Here is an 11686-nt window from a genome sequence, read left to right on the forward strand (position 1 = left end):
TAGCAGTTGTTCATTTGATGAACAGTCACATGACGTCGGCATCATGCTGCTGTAGTTGTTTGTCTATTAGAATATAACTCGGTTCCTGTTTGTGTTCTCGTCTAATTCAGAGCCACTGTGACAGCGACAGTTCATAAATAAACAACACGTCTCGGGACAGTTTGAGCTGTAGCTCTGGTGTGATCACTGATTATTAATTAGAGCTGAGTTTAAAGGACGATAACTCGGCTCAGAGCAGGTTTCAGGTTTATTGAATGCGTTCATGCAGAGTTAGTTCTTCTGTACACGATGGAGTAAACAAACACAAACAACAGGTTCACATTCTGAGACGAGGAGCAGCCGCTCACAGTTTAAACCTCCTCCTCCTGCTCCTCCTCCTCCTCCTGCTGAGATGATGGCGTCTGTGTAAAACATCAGAAATCAAATCCAGTGAAAAGTGTTTGTGTCGATAAACCGGATTCAAACTTGGGTGGAGTTAGTGTTGAACGTTCACGATAAACCATCAGACTCTTAAATGCACTTAAACAAAGTTCGTTCACATTGAAACCGTTTGTCGCTGAAGGAAGGACTTAATCTGCAGGGATGAGTTTCAAGAGATGGCAGTGCCTCCTCCACCAGACTCCAGTCAGAAAAACAGCGATTTTAGCCACTTCTACTTAGTTAACAGTGGAAATGTCACTTTGAACACTAATAAAATACCAGAAATGTTTCTAGTGTTAATCTGGACATAAATATTAAAGCAAGGAAGTTGCTTCGGTTGTTTCTTTGAAGTTAATCAGAGTTAATAATATAAGCACTTTCTGGGGTGAGGCCTCGAACTTCTCCATGTAGCATGCTAACAGTTAGCAATGGTTCTCCTTCAATTGTGGTCAAATAACACATCAACTTTAGTCCTAAACTAAAGCTGTTCTGGATTAAAGTTGGTGATAAGTGTTAAAGAGAGGGAAATAAAACATTCACAGGTTCAAGAAACAGATCATCAAAGTTCTGATAACAGAAAATATCCACAGAGCTGCTGCCTCCTCCTGATTGGCCGGTGTTAATCACGGGAACGTATCTCAGGGCCAGTCATGGAGGAGGAAGGTCCAGCCTTCGTTACATAATCAGATAAAAACAAACTCATGAATTCAGAGATAAATCGAAGACACCATGATGATAGTTCACATAAATCACTTGTCGGCCATTTTGGCTCAAAGCAGACGCAGGTAATCTGACGCTAACATTAGCATGCTATCTGTAGACAGCTGCAGAGCCGTGTAAAGGTTTGAAATCTCAGAGTCAGCCCTTCACAACAACAACACCAACAACAACAACAACAACAAAAAAAAACACTGGCAATAAAGTTCAGGTTTAAAACTCATGGATTGAATGATGCCGTTAGCATGCTAACTAGAGTGTTAGCATGCTAACTGGAGTGTTAGCATGCTAACTGGAGTGTTAGCATGCTAACTGGAGTGTTAGCATGAACATTTTCTTCTAGTCCTTTGGTTTTGAGAATGAGTGAATTAGTCCAAATATTAAAAACACAAATGTTCATGAGACACGTTCCAGTGTCAACATTAGCATGCTAACAGTTAGCATGCTGTGCTCTGTTCGCATTATTTAAGGCTAACACGGCTATGTCTTGTATTAAATCTGACCCAAACTAAAGTGCCATGTCAAGAGTAGAACAGAACTTCTTCAGTTCTTCAAGAACCACCACACACTCAGGTCCTGATTGGTTCCTTGAAATGTTTGGAACCTGGAGCAGGAAGTAGATCCAAGTCAGTCCTACTTCTACTGAGTCCCACCACAAAAGATTCAGATGCTGAACTTTCAAAGATCACTCTAAAAGCGTCCTCCCGGAGAACGGGTCCCAGGTCCCGGTCACATGATGCCGTTGGTGACGTACTGGAAGGAGTCGTAGAGTTTGGTGGTGATGGAGCGCATGGACCCGTCCACCATCTGCTCCACCAGAATCTGAAGCTGCTCCTCCGTGAGGGCCATGTGGAACCGGTCCTTCAGGCCTCGGATGGTGCTGGAACCGTGGAAGCAGGGAAGATGAGAACCTGGAGGACAGAGAGGAACCATGAGAATCCATGAAGGACCATCAAGAACCACCAGGGGCTGCGAGGAACCAAGAAGGGTGATGTGTTGTAGGTGTGATGGAGGTGTGATGGGGGACATGTTGGAGGTTTGTGTTGTAGGTGTGTTGTAGGCATGTGGAGGATGTGTTCAGGGTGAGTTGGAGGTGTGTGTTGGTGGTGTGATGGGGGCATGTTGAGGATGGGTTCAGGGTGAGTTGGTGGTGTGTTTGGTGTGTTTGGGGATGTTGGGATGTGTTCGGGGAGTTGGAGGTTGTGTTGGTGTGTGTGATGGGGACATGTTGGGAGTGCATGATTGTAGGTGTGTTGGGAGTGTTGTTTTTGAGGTGTTCGGGGACATTATGTTGCAGATCTCCGTTCAGCACTTTCCATGTGTTTGGCTGGGATCGATGGCATAGCTTGAGTGATGATGTCTCGTGCGCCTCGACTGGAGTGGTGGTTTTTGGGTAAGGTCGAAGGGATTGGTGGTGTGTTTGGGGACATGTTGAGGATGTGTTCAGGGTGAGTTGGAGGTGTGTGTTGGTGGTGTGTTTGGGGACATGTTGAGGATGTGTTCAGGGTGAGTTGGAGGTGTGTGTTGGTGGTGTGATGGGGGCATGTTGAGGATGTGTTCAGGGTGAGTTGGAGGTGTGTGTTGGTGGTGTGTTTGGGGACATGTTGAGGATGTGTTCAGGGTGAGTTGGAGGTGTGTGTTGGTGGTGTGATGGGGGCATGTTGAGGATGTGTTCAGGGTGAGTTGGAGGTGTGTGTTGGTGGTGTGATGGGGGCATGTTGAGGATGTGTTCGGGGTGAGTTGGAGGTGTGTGTGGGGGCACGTGTTGTGTATTTGGAGCGTGTCGGGGACATGTTACCTTGTTGCATGATCTCCACGATCTGCAGCACCTTCTCCATGTGCTTCCTGGCTGCGATCAGACCCTGAAGCATCAGCATCTTGTAGTAGATGAACATGTCTCCGTCCAGACCGCCCATCACCTGCAGAACATCCGCACTGGATGGTTATTCTGGGTAAAGGGTCAAAAACGGGGAAACAAAATATTTCGTCTCGCGTCTTCACTCACGTCCACAAACTCTGATGTGAGCTTGAAGGCGGACGTCTCAAAGCCGAGGTTTCGAGGGGAACTCGAGAGGATGAAGCCAAAGTCGATGTGGATGATGTGGCCTTCAGAGTCCAGCAGGATGTTCCCGTTGTGCCTGCAGACACCAGACCGTTAGCTTAGCTTAGCATTCATCTGCAGATTCTTAATAGATGTAGGACCTTTGTAGAATGTGTGAGCTTTGTGATAAACTCTGGGTCCGGGTCTAGTCCAGGGGTTGATGACTGGGTTCAGAATGAGTCAATATCAGGGTGGTTTCTACGAGAAACATTTTAGTTCATCACTAATTAATCAGACACAGGAGACACCAGAGTCCACAGAGACCAGGGTCAGGACTCCCACCTGTCTTTGACCTGCAGCAGGTAGCAGATGAGGCTGTAGCCAGCGCAGCTCTGGACAAAGTTCCTCTGGGCCGTGAGGAAGTTCTCGGTGGTGAAGCTGCCGTGCTCCTGCAGGAAGTAGTCCAGCAGACTCAGCTGACTCTGTTTCCTCACCTGGAGAACAGGAACCGTTCACATCTGACTACAAACACACAAACCAGGCCACACCCCCACCACAGGGAGTCAACAGAGAACAGCGTCTCCCAGAATCCCCTGCGTACCTGGTGCAGGGAGACGGCGTTGAGCACGGGTTCGATCATCCCACTGTCTGAAGACATCACCAGGATCTTATAGGGTTTGATCCACAGAGGAACTCGCTCTTGCTGCCAGATGGACTGAGGACACAACCACAACCACACGTTAGTCCACAGCTGTCCAGGTGTGTCTCAGTCCGGGGTGTGTCCAGGTGTTTACCTGTAGCTGCCGGAGCACCTGATAGGCCAGCAGCTCCTGCCTCAGGTCGTCTCCACACTTAACGATGACGGACAGCAGCCTCCAGGTGGGCAGGTGACCGTAGGGCGACGCCTCCCGGATCCTCCTGGACACAGAGACCTGGTCAGAGCAGGAAGCAGCAGAGGACACTTCCTGTCCTCGTCTCCTGGGACTCACCTGACTTTCTCCTCCCAGGGTTCCTTGAGGGCCACGGCCGAAGGGTCCTCAGGGTCCCTCCTGAACGTGGTGGGGGTCTGAGCCAGGTTCTCAGAGAGACGCCGTCTGGAACCGGGACAGAGGGATCACAACATTCACCCATTCATATTTATATTAGTGGAAACACATGAACATGAAATACATGAACGTATGAACATATATCTTCGTCCTATTTACTGTTGGAGCTACTTCCTATTTTTGTCTTGTTCTTATAGTTTGTTCACGAAGTGTCCACTCGGAAAGGTCCAACTGCGGTAAAGTTCCCCTTCATCATTCAACGTTAAAACATTCACCCACTCACATTCATTCACATCATTCATTCATCCACCATTCACATTCACCATTCATCATTCACCACTCATTCATTCATCATTCATTCATCCATTCATTCATTCATTCACCCATTCACCCATTCATTCATTCACACATTCATTCATTCACCCACTCAACCATTCATTCATTCATTCATTCACCCATTCATTCATTCATCCATTCATTCATTCACCCATCCATTCATTCATTCATTCACCCATTCATTCATTCATTCATTCATTCACCCATTCATTCATTCACCCATTCATTCATTCATCCATTCATTCATTCATCCATTCATTCATTCATTCATTCATTCATTCATCATTCACCATTCATTCATACCATTCATTCATTCATCATTCCATTCATCATTCATTCATTCATTCACCCATTCATTCATTGATTCATTCATTCATTCATTCATTCATTCATTCACCCATTCACCCATTCATTCACCCATTCATTCATTCATTCATTCACCCATTCATTCATTCATTCATTCATTCATTCATTCATTCATTCACCCATTCATTCATTCATTCATTCACCCATTCATTCATTCACCTATTCATTCATTCATTCATTCATCCATCCATTCATTCACCTATTCATTCATTCATTCATTCATTCATTCATCCATCCATTCATTCATTCATTCACCCATTCACCCATTCATTCACCCATTCACCCATTCATTCATTCATCCATTCATTCATTCATTCACCCATTCATTCATTCATCCATTCATTCATTCATTCACCCATTCATTCATTCATCATTCATTCACCCATTCATTCATTCATTCATTCATTCATTCATTCATTCATTCATTCATCCATTCATTCATTCATCCATTCATTCATTGATTCATTCATTCATCCATTCATTCACCCATTCATCCACTCATCCATTCATTCATTCATTCATTCAAATGTTAATGAAGGCTACAGCATTATCTGAACATCAGACCCCGTCCTGTGATTGGATAAGAGCCATTAGCCTATGATCTGTTAGCATTAGCTACCAAAGCTATCAAGCTGCTCCAAGACCTGTGGCTACAGATGAAGAGCAGGATCCAGCCTGTACCTGGGTCCTCATTAACCTGGTCTGAAGACTGAAGTGGTCTTTTCTTGGACTAAAGCTGTGGGGGACGTGGACTAGAGGAAGCTGGAGTCTTCTTACCGTATGTCCCCGGCTGCGATGAAGACGGGCTCCTTGCTCTCCAGGCTGGTCAGGCTGTCCACAGAGAACTGGCTGATGTTGTCACTGCTGCTGGTCTGGGCCTCAGCCTGGAACACAAGCACATCAGAGTCCAGGCCAGACCACATCAGACCACATCAGATCACATCAGACCACATCAGAGTCCAGGCCGGACCACATTAGACCACATCAGACCACATCAGACCACATCAGAGTCCAGGCCAGACCACATCAGACCACATCAGAGTCTACACTACTAGACTAGACAAACTGTATTAACACATTGGACCTAAAACCAGACTAAAACCACCAACTTCTCCCTGTTCCTTAGCAACCGTCCTTAGCAACCACATCATGTCCTGATTGGTGGATGCATTTTTCCACCAATAGGAAAAGGGGCTGTCATGTTTTTTTCTTTCTATCATTTGAAGTTGGCTACAAACTGATCTATAAGTTGAAGTTAGTGAGTCCTGATGCTACGTGGTCTTGAACTGGTCCACAGTGTCCATGAAGTGTCCATGAAGTGTCCATGAAGTGTCCATGAAGTGTCCTACCTCCACCTGCAGCTCTCCGATGTCGTCCGTGGCCCAGGCCTCGTCGTCGTTGTCGTAGTTCGGCACGGTGGAGAAACTTCCTGCTCTCTGCTCCGACGTCATGCTACCGTTAGCATTAGCGTTAGCATTAAAGATGGCGCCGCAGTCCAGGTTCTCAGCAGAACGGGCCGAACGGATCCTGGTCTCTGGGATCCTGATGGGAACCGGAGACGTCTCAAAGCTGGGACACTCCAAGACCTCCACATAGATGATGTAGGGAGCCTGGAGGAGGAGGAGGAGGAGGAAGAGGAGGTGAAGAAAGAGGAGGAAGACAACAGAGGAGTCAGTGTCAGTGTTTACATTGTCCCAGTCCTGAGTCCTGAGTCTGGTGGGTGTCCACCTTGTCCTTGGAGTTGAGGACCACGGCCTGGCTGTGGGGGACCCGGACCACGTGGTGCTGGTGGGCGGCCGTCGGGAGCCAGACTCGGGCCGGGAGCTTGTGGTTGAGGAGGGACAGTTCTGAGATGAGACGCTGGGTCTTCTGCTCTTTGGTCGGCAGCGTGGCCAGACGCTTCCCGATGCCCAGCAGAGACTTCACAAAGTCCCTCTGGGGACGGAGACGCTCGGGCTGTAGGGACACCATCAGAGACACCATCAGAGACACCATCAGAGACACCGGGACAGAGACACCATCAGAGACACCATCAGAGACACCATCAGAGACACCGGGACAGAGACACCGGGACAGAGACACCATCAGAGACACCATCAGAGACACCGGGACAGAGACACCGGGACAGAGACACCATCAGAGACACAATCAGAGACACCATCAGAGACACCGGGACAGAGACACCATCAGAGACACCATCAGAGACACCATCAGAGACACCGGGACAGAGACACCGGGACAGAGACACCATCAGAGACACCATCAGAGACACCGGGACAGAGACACCGGGACAGAGACACCATCAGAGACACCATCAGAGACACAATCAGAGACACCATCAGAGACACCATCAGAGACACCATCAGAGACACCGGGACAGAGACACCATCAGAGACACCATCAGAGACACCATCAGAGACACCGGGACAGAGACACGTCCAGAGACACCATCAGAGACTCCAAGACCCGGGACAGAGACACCGGGCAAGGACACCATCAGAGACACCATCAGAGACACCATCAGAGACACCGGGACAGAGACACCGGGACAGAGACACCATCAGAGACACCATCAGAGACACCGGGACAGAGACACCGGGACAGAGACACCATCAGAGACACCATCAGAGACACCAGGACAGAGACACTCATGTTAGGAGCCTCTGACCAGGTCTCTGGTGGAGGAGGAGGAGGAGGAGGAGGTAGAGGAGGAGGAGGTAGAGGAGGAGGTCGTAGAGGAGGAGGCGGGGGTAGAGGAGGTAAAGGAGGAGGAGGAGGAGGTAGAGGAGGAGGTAGAGGAGGAGGTAAATGATGAATAAATGTGGGCACCTCCTCATGCACCGCCTCCATCTTGGGGTTGCTCCCGGTCCGCCGGAGCCCGGCTCCAGGAAGACCAGGAGCCGTGGTGGCGTCAGACTTGGACCTCTGGTGGGTCCTCCTGGACGGGGAGGCCAACACCTCCCTCTGGGCGGGGCCATGGGGGGCGGGGCCATGGGGGCCGGCCTCTGTGGTGGCGGCGCTGTGGTGATGGTGGTGGTTGTCATGGCGATGGTGGCGTCGGAGGGCCGGCGAGGACAGGGGGGACAGGGGGCTGTCAGGACCAGGACCAGAGGCTCTGGAGGGTTTGAGGTCATCAGACAGGATGAGTTTCCTGAGTCTGGTTCCTCTGGAGTGACGCTGGGTGGAGATGTGCATGTCAGACGAGTACGCCCCCAGGAGCCAGGCGCACTGGAGGCTGAAGGAGATGCTGCCACGGCAACGGTGGACCTGAGGACACAGCAACCACATCAGGTACCATCATCATCATCATCATCATCTGGTACCTGGACCATCATCTGGTTCTACATGGACCCTTTAGTCAGACGGGTCTCTCCATAAGAGCTAGTTGTAGTTCCAGTTGCAGGTCTGGTTCTGGTTCTGGTTCTGGTCCAGGTCCAGGTCTGGATAGGGTCCAGGTTTCCTTCCTCGCGGAAGTTTCACTTCAACATTTTGTTTTGTTTTTGTAGAAATAAACTGAATTGAACCTGCTTCTTTTTCTGCTGTTTCCTGTTTTCTGAGGGCTCCACCTGAGAACCCAGACCTACCAACCAACTCACCAGGGAGTGATGCTAAGCTAAGGACTAACTCACCAGGTAATGATGCTAAGCTAAGGGCTAACTCATCAGGTAGTGATGCTAAGCTAAGGGCTAACTCATCAGATAGTAATGCTAAGCTAAGGACTAACTCACCAGGTAGTGATGCTAAGCTAAGGGCTAACTCACCAGGTAGGGCTTGATGGCGTCGCCCACCTCCGTGTCCATGTGGATGTACATGTTGAGGAGCTGGGGCAGGTAGAAGTCCACGTCCCCGTGGGGGAAGCTGAAGAGCCGGTTCCCGATGTAGGCCTGGACCCCCGGCTCCTTGGACTTGTGCAGGTAGGAGATCGCCATGGAAACGTCAAACAGCTTGGACTCAAACAGGCGCAGCAGCCACGACTGTTTGGAGGAAGATGGCCGACCTCCCTGCACCTCCTCCTGTACCTCTTCCTGCACCTCCTCCTCCACCTCCTCCTGGATGGAGCTGGTGTCCATGTTCCACTGTGGACCACAACGCTCCGTCGTATGTTGCTGTTGTTGTTGCTGCTGCTGTTGCTGCTGTTGTTTTTGTTGTTGTTGTTGTTGCTGTTGTTGTTTTTGTTGTTGTTGTTGCTGTTGTTGTTGCTGGTGTAGTTGTTGCTGTTCATGTTGTTGTTGCTGTAGTTGGTGTAGTTGTTGTTGTTGCTGTTCATGTTGTTGTTGCTGTAGTTGGTGTAGTTGTTGTTGTTGTTGTTGTTGCTGTTGTTGGTGTAGTTGTTGTTGTTGCTGTTGTTGGTGTAGTTGTTGTTGTTGTTGTTGTTGCTGGTGCTGTGGTTGCTGCTGTAGTTGGTGTAGTTGTTGTTGTGGTTGCTGGTGCTGCGGTTGCAGTTGTTGCTGTAGCAGTTGTTGTTGTTGCTGTAGTTGTTGCTGTTGCGGTTGTTTGTTGTCGAGCAGCCTGACCTTGAGGAGCACTTCCTGACACGCCTTCAGAGCAACTTCTGGGTCGATCACTGAAAGAAAATGAGGAGAGCAGACAAATAGAACCTGGAAACTTTCCACAAACGTTTCTCCAACAATTTGACATCAACGACAACATTTCCTTTCTCTTCCTTTAAGAACAAAAAGGAACCAACCAATACTGGGATGCTAAGGGAAATGCTAATAGTGGTGCTAAGGGTTACCTTGGTCGACGCCCAGGTCCATCTCCAGGGCGTCCTCTGAGATGGCATCCATGGGGGGGCTGGGTCCTCGGGGGTCACCGCCACCACTGGAGCTACCGATACTACCGATGCTACCAATGCTACCGCTGGGGCTGGAGCTACGAGGGCTAGCGCTGGGGGAGGACGGCTGCTCGCTGTGGGTGGGCGGGGGCATCTGAAGCTGAGGCCGGGGTTGGTGATGGTGGTGATGGTGGTGATGATGATGATGGTGGTGGTGGGCGGGGCAATCTGAGGAGGTCTCTGAGCAGGACGAGGAGGAAGAGGAGGAAGAGGAAGAGGAGGCACTGGAAGGGGAGGAGGGGCAGGAGAAGGTGGTGGGGGAGGAGGAGGAGGCCGGTGGAGGAGGCGGAGCAGAGTGGGAGGGGCTAAGGTGGAGCGTGGGCAGGGAGACCTCAGTGTCGGCCATTTTGGAAAAGCAGCCCTACAAGAAGAAAACGATATTAGCGCTGCTAGCTCAAACAAGATCAGTAAAGATAATGTTAATACAACATAGTGATGACGTAGGGACAATGAGATCCTCCTCCTCTTCCCCCTCTTCACCAACACTACCATCCGTTACCACAGCAACGCTTCCTATAAATGATTCGGTTTCCATGGCGACACCTCCAGCCTCCTTGTTTCACAGCTGAGGAAACAGGTCTGAGGGGAGGAGCTTAGCTGGAAGTTTACGTCACGACAGCAACAAGACACACACACACACACACACACACACACACACACACACACAGTTGAGTGTGATGTCATCACACATGGGTTCCAGATGTGGAGGCTGTTGCCATGGAGACGATGTTTACAGAGGGCGTGTCTATGTCAGTGTACACATTTAAACTGGTATGTGTTCCTAATGTTCTGACACACTAACAAATAGCCGCGTCTTCACATTATCTGTAGGAGGGGAGGAGGAAAAGGAGGAGGAGGAGGAGGAGGAGGAGGAAGATGAGGAGCCGCTCCCTCCTGATGAAAACAAACCGGAGGGAGGAGGAAGAGAGTCGGCCTCAAACAGGTCCACAGGCCAGAGATTTAACTCCGGAACATCCGAGCTAACAGCCGCTAACAGATGCTAACAGCTGTTAGCGGCTGTTAGCATCTGGCTTCACCGAACCAACACAAACAGAAAAAAACAGTAAAAGGAAGAAAAGCAGCGAAGGAGTAGGCGGAGGGACCTACCCGTGGACGGGGGCTCCTTCAGGGAGCTCGGCCTTCGCTCCGGTTTTCTCCCCGGGGGGGTCCGGGTGCGTCCAGAGCTTCGGTCCGGCCTCGCTAGCGGCTCTGCGTCCGTGTCTTTAGACTCGGTACCGGCCCATCCGCTCCGGCTCCGGCTCCGTCCGCTTTAAAGCAGCAGTGACGCAACATCCGCCAGCGACGTGTCATGCGCAAAGGAGTCGATTCTGTTAGCGACTCAGAGGAGTCGATTCTAAGAGCCGATGACTGGTGACGCATCAGAAGAGCCTATTCTGAGAGTCGATTCCTGTTAGCGACTCAGAAGAGTCGATTCTAAGAGCCGATTCCTGTTGTGTATATAATACAAATTCTTCTTTCTATTCCTTGTTAATTTGTTCATATGCTAATTCTGTACCGTTCTAGCTTTAGCTTAGCTATTTTCTATTTATACCTTTCTGAACAAACTAATAAAATATGAGGTGACTGAGCTCTACCTTCACAGTGCGTTTCATTCACTGGACGTACAGAACAAACCTGTTATCGTCATTATTTTCACCATAAAAAATAAAACATTGTTTTATTTCCACTGTTACTGTGAAACCTTAACACCACACAGCATCGTCTGGTTTACGGGTGGTCATTAATTAGTAATCATGTAAAGGGCAGAGCGCCACCTAGAGGAAAGAAGGTAAGGAACATGAAATAAAAAGAGGAAAAGATGGAAACAGAAGAACTGGTTCCAGGAGACAGAATCAGGATCAGAGACAGAATTAAAATCAAAGACAGAATCAGAGTCAGAGTGAACATCTTTTATTCCGTCAATGT

At 49.4% G+C, this 11686-nt stretch overlaps 1 protein-coding gene across 1 annotated transcript; it reads right to left on the bottom strand.

The window, feature by feature from the left end:
• Window positions 1-229: 229 nt before the first annotated feature.
• On the bottom strand, window positions 230-11371 carry LOC125019797 (phosphatidylinositol 4-kinase beta-like). The gene is made up of 15 exons (XM_047604758.1): window positions 10868-11371; window positions 9662-10121; window positions 9419-9490; window positions 8688-9067; window positions 7756-8193; window positions 6655-6882; window positions 6276-6536; window positions 5704-5810; window positions 4168-4272; window positions 3973-4096; window positions 3780-3893; window positions 3521-3672; window positions 3143-3275; window positions 2936-3056; window positions 230-2048 (listed from the first exon to the last, which is right to left on the bottom strand). The coding sequence occupies exons 2-15, from the start codon at window positions 10104-10106 to the stop codon at window positions 1867-1869; spliced, it is 2862 nt and encodes a 953-aa protein (XP_047460714.1). The 5' UTR covers window positions 10107-10121; window positions 10868-11371; the 3' UTR covers window positions 230-1866.
• Between the last annotated feature and the right edge of the window lie 315 nt (window positions 11372-11686).

This window comes from Mugil cephalus, chromosome 14 (assembly GCF_022458985.1).
Source record: "Mugil cephalus isolate CIBA_MC_2020 chromosome 14, CIBA_Mcephalus_1.1, whole genome shotgun sequence".
NCBI classification, from domain to species: Eukaryota; Metazoa; Chordata; class Actinopteri; order Mugiliformes; family Mugilidae; genus Mugil; species Mugil cephalus.